A 13,173-nucleotide genomic window follows, 5' to 3' on the forward strand; every position below is an offset into this window, starting at 1 on the left:
TTGGGACACATAGCAATATGCACCGGGGCCAAGGGTGGGTGCCCTAGGGTACTGTACCACACGGAATGCACTGGTGCCCAAGAGTTTAAATGAAATACACAATCAGAATTTCTTTTGGTAAAACTCTGTGTTTAGGGGACATCTCAGTCTGTTTGAGTGACCACATTGAAAAGTCCCCACACTTTCACCATAGTTCAAACACACTTTTTAAAAAATATATAGATATGGTGTCTTTATTTTCCAAATGATAACAAACTCAGAAATTGTCGCACAAAACTTTAAAAGCAAACAAGCCTGTGAATGTATCGTATAATGAGTTCTAGGCTGGCAAGGTGGCTCAGTGGGTAGAGGTACCTGATGTGCAAGCTTAGTGACTTGATAGGTTTCCAGAATCCACATAAAAGTGGAAGAAAATCTGACTCCATAAAGTTGTTGTCTGATCTCCACACATGCCTCCACACACATCACACATCCTTTAAAACATTTCTCAGTTTTATAAATCGCCTTGCCTTTGTCTGACACCTGTCGTGTTATGCAGAGTAAAGCAATATGAGACCAGGGCTACCTCATCCATGTGATCACTGAAGGGTCCAGAAGATTGAAATGTGCCTGAGTACATGCTAGGTCTCAGCTTGACAGGGACCTGAGAGACACTGTCAGCCACTGGCTGGCTCCGACATCTGTTCCTAGACTGTGCTAATGGACTTGTGTGCTTGCCTCACTGAATGTTCAAATGGTGATGCCAAAGATCAGCATCCCGGCCACCGAGGTCAGAGACTTACAGGTCCAATATAAGTCCCAAGTGACAGTCCTCACACGAGCTCTCTGTCTCGGAGTTTTGGTTGTTTTAAAGAGTGTGTGTGTGTGTGTGTGTGTGTGTGTGTGTGTGTACATGAGTACATGTGCCCATGTTGGATCCCTTGGACGTGAAGTTATTGGGAGGTTGTGAGTCATTTGATGTGGGCGATGGAGCTGAACTTGGGTCTTCTGAAGGAGTAATATGTGCTCATAACTGCCAAACCTTCTTCCCTGCTTCTGACACAGAGGTTCTGAGATTAACTGAATCCTGCCAGTCTCACAAGGACATATGAAGTCCTCCTTCCTTACTTCTTTCCTTCCTTTTTTCCTTCCTTCCTCTCTTTTCCATTCTTTTATATAGTGCTGATGTTTGAACCTAGACCTCAAGCATGCTAGTAAAGTGTCCTACTTCTGAGTGACACATCTCTAGCCAGTCCTCTTTTTAATTTTTTTAAAAATCTGAGACAGGAGTCCCTTACTCTTCCCATACTACTCTTAAATTTTCTGTGTAGCCTGGGCAGACCTAGAACTTGTGATTGTCCAGCCTCACCCTACTAAGTAGCTGAAATTACATGTCTCGGCCACCCAGCCTATCTTCATTTGTATATTTTTCCCTCCCATTATGATTGGCTGATTAATAGAATATATATATGCTTGTTTCTGTCTTCAGATACTCTGGCTAGCAGAAGAGGAACTCATTTTCCTCTTGCCCTATTTATAGCATGTATTAGATGGAGCTTGTAATCCCAGGGCAGGTAGTTGCAGGATGCACCTGGATTATATTCCTTTTTGTTGCTAAAACACAATTTCTTGAGACTGTGTGATTTGTAAACAAACAAACAAAGCAATAACAAAAGACATTTATTAGGCTCTGTTCCAGGGTCTGGTAAGCCAAAGAACACCAGGCTATACCAAGTGAAGACCTTTTTTTTTGCTGTATTCTAAAGAATATGGAGTCATTTTAGAGTATGGTGTGAGAGAGTGAGGTCAGGAAGCCACTGGAACTTAGTCTTTCTCATCAGAATCTGCTGCTACAAGAATAGCACCTACCTGCTCAGGAGAGCAGAGCCTTTGTGGTTCCACTTTATGGCTTATCCTAACCGTGATGAAACTCTTCCTTGGGCTTTAGAGGATAATTCAAAGATAGGAGCATTGCAGATGATCACCGCGGCAAACACTTGAGCACCGGAGGCAGAAAGACCTCATCTGTTAGTCCTTAAGCAGTGAAGGTGAGCACACTATGAATGCTGTGACCCACAGCATTCCTGCCTACACAAAAGGTAACTATAATCTACCATGAAGGTCACAGTGCTGCTTCTATGGGGACACTCTTATCAAACGCCTCCATGAAGATGAGCTCAGTTAATTCCATTTTTCTCCCACTCACCATGTCTTTTCTTTCTAATCTGGGTTCTTAAATTGTGTTAAGATTCTTGGTGTGGGGCGGGGGGGGGGGGAATAGAGAAAGAAGATTTTTACTCTTCTCTACAGGGGTGTTGTCAGAGCAAGATGGCGCTACTGGGGTACAGGTGGCGACATTCTTGTTGGGAAATCTTGCTTCATGCTCCCCTGCATGAGAAAGAGCCCTCTTGCCACCAGATCAAAATTATCTTGTCATGCGTTGGTGGTTTACAGCTCCATTGTGTAACTAGACCTGCTTCTCTTATCTAGAGTAGTTTAGTTTAATTTGGCCTCCTTGGGCAGCGGATTCTTTTCTTAGAGGGGGCTCTGGCTGTTGATATCCCCACGTCTCGTGGAGTCCAGCCTTTGGATGCGTTCACAGAGTAATCATGTGCTGTCCCTATGCTGTTTGTATCTGTGCTTGATACTGTGAAGCCTCTCTAGGTACCACCCCAGCTCTATGGGGATCTTGCAGCACTGTAGGTAATGCTTTGTTTAGAAAAGTGGGATCACTCAAAAGAAATGCAGAATCTCAGTAGAAGCTGTAAAAAGTTTCCTCTTTTTCTTTTTGCTTGGGGGTGATGATAGCTCTATCATTGATGAAATTATTTTGAAAGTATAACAGAGTACCTATATATGTATATGTATGTTTATCTATGTATCTATCATCTACCTTTCTTTCTTTCTCTCTCTCCCTCCCTCCCTCCCTCCCTCCCTTCCTTCCTTTCTAGCATTTTAGAGAATGGGGCATTTTTGAGCTATTAGGGTCAGTCAGTATAAACTAAATAATTTCAGAGTCAGGACACACATTGGATGTTACAACATCAGAAAATAAAGGCCCTCCATGGTTAAATGAATTGTCCAACTTTGTAATACCAGCAAAGCATAGATGGATCCAAATCTCTTTTCAAATCTGTTTTTGTTGCTATCACTGAATTTACGAGACCAGGAAACTTATACAGATAATAGTTATTGCTACAGTTCTGGAAGTTAAGAAGATTCTAGATCAAGACATTGATTGGTTCTGGGTCTTGTAAGGTCTCAGTGTCTCCTTCCAAGATGGTGCCTTAGTGCTGTGTCTTCTAAAGGGGATGAATGCTCATTCCCACATGACTGACTAATGGGAGGGACTCAACCTATTTCCTTAAGCTCTCTTGCAAGGGATCTTATACCATCAGTGAGGTGTCACCCCATGACTTTCTCACCTCCTGGATGCCTCACCTTTTAATGTTATCTCATTGGTGAATAAGTCTCAAATATAGGTTTGGGGGAACATATTCAATTATAGCAAGTCTTTACTATTGTATTCATTTTATTAATTTTTTTTTTTTGGAGTCAGAGTCTGGAAATCACTTTGTAGACTGGACTGGCCTCAAACTCATGAAAATCATCCAGCCTCTACCTCCTGAGTGCTGTTATTTAAGATGTGTGCCCTATTCATTTTTCAAAAAGTTATTTATTGGCATATGAAAACTTAGAACTGACATTTTTTTCCCCACTCTATCTGGTTGTTTATTTGACTTGGAAAGGGAATGTAATAAGTACTTCTTTTTTATTTAAGTTTTTTTTTTCATTTTACATACCAATGGAAGATCCCCTGACCCACCCCACCCCCATCCTTTCCTTCAAAAGGGTAAGGCCCCCCATGGGGAGTCAGCAAAGCCTGGTACATTCAGCTGAGACAGGACCAAACCTCACCTCTCTGTATCAGGGCTGAGCAAGGTGTTCCACCATAGGTAATGGGCTGCAGAAAGCCAGCTCATGCACCAGGCATAGATCCTGATCACACTGCCAGGGGCCCCTCAAACAGACCACAAGCTACACAACTGTCTTCAGTATGCAGAGGGCCTAGTCTGGTCCCATGCAGGTTCCACAGCTGTTGGTCTAAAGTTCATGAGTTCCTACAAGCTTGTACATTTCCCCAGCATGAACTTTACCCCTCTTCCCTCTCTTGGACTGGACTCCGGAAGCTTGGCTTAGTGCTTGGCTGTGGATCTCTGTGTCTGCTTCTGTCAGTCACTGGATGAAGACTCTAGCTTCTCTGGAGCTGTGAGTTGTAGTCCAATTACCCTTTGGTTTGCATCTAGTATTCACTTATGAGTGACTACATACCATGTGTGTCTTTCTGAGTCTGGGTTACCTCACTCAGGATGATCTTTTCTAGTTCCATCCATTTGCCTGCAGATTTCATGATGTCATTGGTTTTTTTTTTTTTTTACAGCTGAGTAATACTCCATTGTATATATGTACCACATTTTCTTTATCCATTTTCTTTATCAATTCTTCGATTGAGGGGCATCTAGATTGTTTGCAGGTTCTGGCTATTATGAATAATGTTGCTATGAACACAGTTGAGCAAGTGTCCTTGTGGTATGATTGGGCATCCCTTGGGTATATGCCCAAGAGTGGTATCATTTGGTCTTGAGGCAGATTGATTTCCAATTTTTTTCCTTTGGTTTTTTTGAGATAGGGTTTCTCTGTGAAATAGTCTTGGCTGTCCTGGAACTCACTCTGTAAACCAGGCTAGCCTTGAACTCACAGAGATCCACCTGCTTCTGCCTCCTAAGTGCTGGGATTAAAGGCATGTGCCACCATCACCTGGCTAGAACAGACTTTTAGTCATGCACATGCATATCTTATTTATGAAAAATTGGCCTCCCCTGATCTAGGAAGGAGTTAGAACTCCATTATACAGACTGCCGAGAAAACTGCCGAACTGATAGTCTTTTAGCCGGGCAGGTTCTCCTGACTGGATTCTCTCCCAAGGCTCCAAGTTAGCATTATCGTATACTTCACTTTATGGAGTACCTGAAACTGTCATCCCATGGGGGTTGTCAGTGCGCGTTTAAAGGCTTCTGGCTGAGTGAGTGGCAACTTAGAGATCCTAGGAGTTCAAAACTGACAAATGACATTCATCTCACCTAAAAGTTCTCAAAAAGACAGTAATGTCTTGGGACTCTCAGGGCCTTTTCATGTTCCACGACATCCATGCCCCTTGGCTGGGTCTCAGTGAGTGTCTGATGTGAGTGGAGGCCCTTGTGTTGTTGGTTGGCACATAGATTCCCAGTGGTCTGCAGGGAAGCCAAAAGCTAGTCCACATGAAGAACACATTAGACGTTCTCTTCCTCGGCTCTCCTTCTGCTTCTTCTCCGTTCTCAGAACCTGCAGAGGGTCCAGCCTGCCTTTTCACCAAGGCCCAAGCCTATCACTCTCATTGTTTTGAAAAGAATTTCCTGGCCTTGAGTCTAAAATTAGAATTGCCCCCTGGGATGTTGCTATTTTGTATGTTCCTGCCTCTCCTGGTGGCTGTACCCCACTTCGTCCCTCCTCCTCCACAGTCACACTCAGGAGAGCTCAGAGGACTTTGGCTGTGCCTCCCTTCCCACCTCTCGACAGAGCAGGACAAGTGTGCCCAAGAATCAGCTCTGTGTCCCTGTGCCCTTCTGAGCAGCCTATTCAGAACTCCTCCTTAGCCTTGCCCGAAGAAGAGTTCTAGCCGACATGCTTGCGGTCAGTGGAAGGCGATGCTGCCGTACGCCGCATCGCCCAGGGCTGAGAGACTTCAGAATCCATTCGAAGTCTTTGTTTAGGCATGGCAGTGTTTTATCATCTTCACCACCTGAGATCCCAGTAACTGCTCAACCTCAGGAACCGCCTAAGCCTCACCTTTTTCTTCTGGAGAGTGGGCAATACGGGAGGGACACCCCGAGCATGGCTTTGCGAAGCATGAGGACACAGTGTGAACGTGACAAGGACACCGTGGTGAACTCACATTCTGACTCTGACAGCTTTTGGCCCAATAGGCTTTTCCGTCTGTCCCCCCGGGGCTGTTGATCTGATGAAGATTGCCAGTTACAAGGTCAGGAGAAGGAATGTGTTCAGGTCAGCAAAATGGAGAGTTTGAGTTGGCAAGGAACTTGCAGATCGGCAAGCTATCCTCCTCCGGAAGCAAACGCTTAGGGAGGTCAAGTGACAGGCCAGAGGCTACACAGCTCTGTGGCCGTGGAACGGGACTTATACACAAGCTTCCTGCTTCATAGGCCTCTGTGTTCCTGGTAGAGTGTATGCGTGTCTGTGACATTCCCAGAACATAATACAGTCATCCTAGATGACAAATCACAATGTCCATCCTGCCCAGTGCTGACTCCGCTGTAATTCTGCATTGAAAAACATCTTGAAGTGTTTCTTGTGCCTTCTGTGTTTACGGCTTGAGGCTAAACCCTAGGCTTCGGTAGCCAGGCAAAGGAAAGGTGGTGTTTTTGTGCAGACACAAGGGAAGGAGAGAGAGAGAGAGAGAGAGAGAGAGAGAGAGAGAGAGAGAGAGAGAGAGAGAGAGAAAGAGAGAGAGAGAGAGAGAATGGGCAAACACCTGCAACCTGGAGGCTGCTTGGTTGAAGCTGGAGAGGGGCTGGAAGAACAGCTCACGCACTATCTCTCACAGATACACTGGCTCCATATGTTTGTGATTTGATAGTATAAAAGTACTCCCTTAGTCCCTCTTCCAATGTTGGGGGACTTTGGGGGACTATAACAAGTAGAATGGCTCTGGGATGTAGCACGACTAAAAGGGGAGGGGAAATGCTTTCTCTGGAGACACAGCTGCCTGCAGTGCAGAAGGAACAGTAGCTGCAAAGGTGCTGGACTTGGCCCTGATGCATGAGCAGTGGAGCAGAGAGAGGGCACCGACAAGAGAGCTCTTCACTGTGAGAAGAGGGCATGTGGTCCTCTGAGAAGATGGCTAGTGCATTCAGGCCTCCCTTAAAGCAGAGCGGTGACAAAGCTGTGTCTCTGGTCTCCTGGCTCTCAGAACTAGGTAGGTGGGATGTTTAGGTTGCAGGCTCCTGGATGCTCTCCCATAATGCCTCTCGGCAGCGATACTTACTGAGTTGTTCTGATAGAGCATGGCAGAGACTTCAAGGGCCTATGGTTCATTGGCTACATTGTCCCCACTCTTTCTTAGTGGATGCTTAGAAACCACCACTGGCGCTTTAAGCTCTGATGTTGGCCACCACAACTGCATACGCTTACTATTTTTTCTTCTATACCATCAACTGTTACATCTTTGTTTTTATACCCTTATTTCTCCTGACATTACAGACCCGTGCAGCTGAACTATCCTCTGCAGGCTCCTATTTTAGAAGCTTGGTCCCTAGCTTGTGTTATGATTTTGAAAGCCCTTGCACCTTCAGGGGGTGGGGCCTGGATGGCACAAGAAGTCACTAAGGGTGGTCCTGGAACATCCCTATTGCAACCTATGTTCTCCTTGGTCGCAGCTGTAGAACAAGTCACCGTGGCACACTACTGTGCCACAGACTAAGCTGCCTGGCTTTGCCTTCCTGGCATGATGGGCTGAGGCTTTGTGAAACTTCAAGGCCAAGTGAAATTGTCTTCCCCTTGAGCTGTTTCTGTCAGGCATGTTGTTCCAGTGAGCAGAAAAACAACAGACACCAGAACCGTATTTTATCAGTTTCCTTTTTGCTTCACCTGCCCGTTTCCTTGAATCTGTGCTCAAAGTATGTTCTTTATGCAATCGCATCTAACTTCATTCTTTCCTGTCTTAGGAAACTGCTCTACCAAGCTGCTCTGCCATTCCTCTGCCTAAACATGAACCCAAGTGGCCTTGTCTTCCACCCTCCTTACATGTGCCATACCGCTCAGCGTTTTCGCTATCCGAGAGCAAGCACTCTGTGTGTCTTAGACTTCCTTTTCTTTTTTTCTTTCATTGCTGATTCTTCATTTAGACCACGGTATGGCTGTTTCCACCTTCTCCTCTGTGATGACATGAGACTAGGTCTTTCTTCATAGCTAGATTAGGCAAGATTAATGGGGCTTCATGTGAGGCGGGTACTCAAAGTCAGCAATGAATCTAGAGACTATCTTAATACAATTGAAAATCATAATTGAGGTAAAATTCATTATGGAGATAAACATTTAGTTTAAATACTTTGAAAATAAAATGAAGTCAGGGTCAGTAGTACAGACTGACGTTCTTGCCTCAGCTCCCTGTGTGGCTTGACAGGAGCTGACTGACTGTCTCACCTATTCACCTTCTTCTCCTGCCCGGTCCATCCGACTAGCACCATCAAGCGAGTCTCTCTAGAATGTATTGAGTTAATAAGTCACACACACAACCTCCAAGTTCTAGTATTCATGGCTCACTTCTAGCCTGTACCTCAGCTCTAACTGTCGGTGCTTAGCACATCCCACTACAGGGTGCCCAAGACAATGTTTTTCTCCAAGGCTTGTCCCCACGCACTAACAGTCTCCAGCTTTCTCTGACCTGCCTGAACCTCTTTTCATTCCTCCTTCTGTAGTTGTGTCTGTCTTGAACTGCAGACCTGCCCTCTTCTTTACGCTCTGATTGCGTGGCCGTTCACCAGTGTTCAATGTCAATCAACCTACAGTTCTCATCTTAGTCTGCTTGCCCTTTCCCCTACAAACTGGTCCTTAGTGCCGTCACACCCTCTCACTAGAACTTCCTGTTAGCTTTTCGGTGTGCCCCTGTTGTGTGACCAAACTTTTCCCGGGGAGACAAAGCACATGTCTACTTACCCTCGATAGGCACCCATGACAGACGAAAGTATGGACGTCACCAAAGTCCAACTTGGCGAACCAATGAATGTTATTGGGATTACTTACAGGAGTATGGGTGAAGGGTTACTTAAAGGATCAAAAATGACTCAAAGACAGCTGCATCTCCAAAGCCCACCCCAGCATGGGTGACAGCTCACAATGCTGGGAACCTGAAGCACACTGCACAGCCTGCAGGCAGGTAAACAGGCTGGAGCGTCCCTTCCAAGTTGCTCTAAACCTCTTCCAGTGAGCTTGGCTGGTTGTGGCTTCTTCCGAGCAGCTGCTCTGGTCTCAGAGTCTTCTTTGCACCTCAGCTTTGCTCCGCTGACAAGGACTCTCAGTGTTCATTGCTTACTCTGGCGGGGGGCGGGGGGGGGGGAGCTAGTGAATCTGGTCAGTTTCAGGGACTTCCTGAAGCTAATTTGGGTAGTTTAACTTTCGTGCTTTAGCAGCTTCTCTGTAGGATGAAATATTTCAATCTAGGAGGAAACGGTTACACAACAGCTCCTCAGGGTGTGGTTCATTTCTTAGTCCTGTTATACTTTGAGCATCCCATATAATACTTGGCATAGCCTAAGTGTACCATGCATATCAGTTTTGAGACTTCATCTTGGCATAATTCATCAAATACTTACTATGGAATATACATACATATTATTGAATTAGTTTACCAAGGCAGAGTCTTGCTCTGTATCACAGACTGGGCTAAAACTAGTCATTCTCCTGCCTCCTCCTCCTAAGCATTGGGATTACAAATAAGTGTCACCATGCCTGGCTTCTAACAACCAGTTTTGGGCCGCATAGCTTCCTGTTGTATATGTAGTAGAAAAGGCAGCTGGAAGTCAAACAGACCAGGGTTAGATTTCTGTCTCCATCCTTCTATAAGCGGAGTGGCCTCTGGCAATTGGCTTTCCTTCTACGAGTGTCAGTTTGCTCTTCTGTAAAATGGAGATAAGGGTGGTGGGGATTCAAAGGGGCCATTCTGGTAGGATGGGTAGTGTGCCAGCTGGTACTGGCAGGTGTGTGGTGCATGTCAGTTCCTTTCGGCAACCACGTGGGGATGAGCAAGTGAGAAACCGCCAGATGCTTTTCTGAAGCCGAGATGGGTGTGTTGCTCAAACCTCTCACGGATGCATCTCCATTTGCAGCCAATAAAGGAAGGTGCAGGTGAAGAACCTTTCTGTGCAGCAGCTTATTTGAGGTTGTTCCCTTTAAACAATGAGATGGGGCTATACCACCCACACTCCTGACCCACCAGTACCCTGCTTCTTTCTCCTCAACTGGGACAGTTTCATAATGAATGGAGGCTGTTGATGTGGTTCTGTTGAGTAATAAGGCCATTCTTATACTCTACGAAATGGCTATCAAGTAGATTCGTGAAATGTCTAATAAGCAGGCAGGTGTTTAGAATACAGAACTGTGAAAGGCTTCTCAGAAGCATGTGCCAGCAGAGATACCTGTGGTCAATGGCAGATACATCTCACTCTGAAAAGCAGAGTTCTCTGGCTTGATTGCAGGCAGTCACAGAGGGAATGTGTCTGAGGAACAGTTTCTTTTTTCTTTTTTGGTTGCATGTGTTTGTGTGTGTGGGGTGTGTACATGGGTGTATATTATCCTGAATGTTGGTGCATGCATGTGTGTATGTTCCCCTGCATGTTGATGCATGCATGTGTGTGGAAGGCAGAGATTGGGGTTGGGCAGCTTCCTCCATCATTCTCCACTCTGTTTACTGAGGCAGGGTCTCTCTCTGAATCGGAGCTCACCAATTCACCTAGTTTGGCTAGTCAGCTTCCAGAAGGACCTCCTGCTTCTACGTCTAGAGCTCTGGGATCACCAGTGCATTGTAGAATATTATTTTAAGGTGTGTTACTTTTGTTTATGCTCTGGAACAACTTTTGTTTAATGATGCAAGGTTGTGTTGCATTCCTTTATGTTGCATTTGTTTAACTCTGTGAAGCTGTGTTACTTTGGCTGTCTAAAACACCTGATGGTCTACTAAAGAGCTGAACAGCCAATAGTGAGGCAAGAGAAAAGATAGGTGGGGTTGGCGGGCAGAGAGAATAAATAGAAGGAGAAGAACATTAGAAAAGAAGAGAAGAAGCATTTATTTATTGTACGTGTATGGTATGGTGGATGCCCACATTCTCATGCTAAGGCATGCATGTGGAAGTAAGGAGACAGCCTTTTGGAGTGGATTCTGCCTACTGTCTGGGTCCTGGGGATTGAACTCAAGTCTCTAAGCTTGGCAGCAAGTGTCTTTCTTTATTCGATGAGCCTTCTTTATCTCCCTCTTTTTCTTTTTTGTGAAATTTTAATTTTTTTTTTTTTTTTTTTTTTTTTTTTTTTTGGTTTTTCGAGACAGGGTTTCTCTGCGTAGTTTTGCGCCTTTCCTGGAACTCACTTGGTAGCCCAGGCTGGCCTCGAACTCACAGCGATCCGCCTGGCTCTGCCTCCCGAGTGCTGGGATTAAAGGCGTGCGCCACCACCGCCCGGCTGAAATTTTAATTTTTTTGAGGTTAGAATATATTTGCAACATTTCTCCCTCCAGACCCTCCCATATGCCCCACATATTCCTCCTTGCTTTCCTTCAGGTCCATGGCCTCTTTTTTCACTAATTGTTACTTCATGCACATATATGTGTTTATGCATATATATTCCTAAATAGAACCTGTTCAGCACGTGTAACATGACTTGTATATGTGTTTCCAAGCCCTGGATAACTAACTGGTGTGCTCTTCCCTGGGAAGGACCACCTCTCCTGCTCCCAGCTTTCCTCAGTCGCCTGCAGCTCTTTATGGAGGGTTGTGGCCTTGTGCCCTTCCCCTGTCCAGTTTGTCGTGGCCATTGGTGTCATCCATGTGAAGTTCACAGTTGCTTTTTAAGAATAAAAACAGATCATCCTTTTTACAGAAAACCCCATTTTAATTTAAAGGTTTGATTTTAAGACACAATCTCTTTAAGTGACTTGAACTTTCTGTATAACCAGGCAGCCTTCGAACCTGCCATGTCTCTGCTGCCGCCTCCTCGAGCTCAGACGGATCTTGAACTTGCTCTCCTCCTGCTCCAGTCTCCTGAATAGCTGGTGCTATAGGCTTGTGCCACCAGGCCCAGCTGTCTCTTAGGTTAAAATAATACCAACCTTGTACTGATGGCAAAGTTTTATACAGAGTACTCATTACATGTGTTTCATAAGTACATAATTTTTATTCAACACATTTTATATTTTGTTTTGCTTTATATGTAATTTCTTATACATTTTTAGAGTTTAATTTTTATTTTATGTGTATGGGTGTTGGCTTGCATGTATGTCTGTATGCCACATGTGTGCTTAGTACCTAAGGAAGCCAGAAGAGGGCATTGGGTCCCCTGGAACTGGAATTGCAGGTGGTTATGAGGGGCCATGAGGGTGCTGGGAATTGAATCCAGGTCCTTTGGAAGAACAACTGCTCTTAACCACTGAGCCATCTCTCCAGCCCCTCAACTCTCCTACTTTATAAGGTTTAGATTAAGGGACAGACCTGCACTCCCATGAGTAAGTGGTGTAGCCTGGATTTGAATTTATATATACTAGAATTCATCTGACTTCAAGGGATGGGCTTTTAAATACTGTGAAATGTGATTTTCTGCATAGCATGTTTGGTTTTGTCACAATATATATTTTATGAATTTAATAAAGCTAGTAATGAGGTGGCATAAATCTCCAAATACTACAGGAAATAGACTGTTCTTAACCAGCAACTTATGTCATCAAAACCTACCCCTACCAATTATTAATGAATGAAATGGATCTTATGGTAGAAATCCATTCTTTGCTTTTTCCTGTGCCATTTATTTATCACTGTTCTATGACATTAGGTTGTCTTGTAACAGCATTCTCTTATGATGTCTTTGTAGAGGGAGATAATACTGATAGAAAAAACCTGGACTATTTAAGGCTGAGATGGTCAATATTCTGCCCTGCTGTTCACTGTGAACAGGCTTTTGAAGGTTGTAAAAGCTGATTCTCAAATGTGTGAAGGTATGGGTGGAAATAAATGAAGTCATAGTCCAACTCAGTAGTTCCTCTCATTCCCTGTAAGGTTTTGACTGACAGATTGTTTCCGCCTATCTGTCATTGAATGGTATGAAGTCACATCTCTAATAGGATTGAACTACAGAGGTTTCTCTCCTAATACATGCTCTTTTATTTTCACTGGTCACAGAGGCAGGGGCCTATGAATGCTTTTGAGGATCCTCGAATGACCTGTGGTTTCCAGTCCAGTTACCATCAGCAAAGACCTCTTTACCTACTCTGGGACGAAGCTGCCACTCAGGAAGTTCCGACCGGCCTTGAACACTGTGGCTCAGGTAGGAACATAAACAAAGGCTGGGAATGCGGAGGGAGTTGAAGGGCAGGGAAAT

The 13,173-nt window shown here is 44.7% G+C and overlaps 1 protein-coding gene across 2 annotated transcripts in view; it reads left to right on the top strand.

Annotated features, from left to right (window-relative positions):
* The window catches only part of Ets1 (ETS proto-oncogene 1, transcription factor), a 125,704-nt gene that overhangs the window by 15,730 nt on the left and 96,801 nt on the right, over positions 1-13,173 (top strand). For both annotated transcript variants that reach the window (XM_015998404.3, XM_076575951.1), the window contains exon 3: positions 12,975-13,119. In XM_015998404.3, coding sequence (XP_015853890.3) covers positions 12,975-13,119 — 145 coding nt within the window. The remainder of the gene's footprint in view (positions 1-12,974; positions 13,120-13,173) is intronic.

The sequence above is a fragment of the Peromyscus maniculatus genome, chromosome 7 (genome assembly GCF_049852395.1).
Source record: "Peromyscus maniculatus bairdii isolate BWxNUB_F1_BW_parent chromosome 7, HU_Pman_BW_mat_3.1, whole genome shotgun sequence".
NCBI classification, from domain to species: Eukaryota; Metazoa; Chordata; class Mammalia; order Rodentia; family Cricetidae; genus Peromyscus; species Peromyscus maniculatus.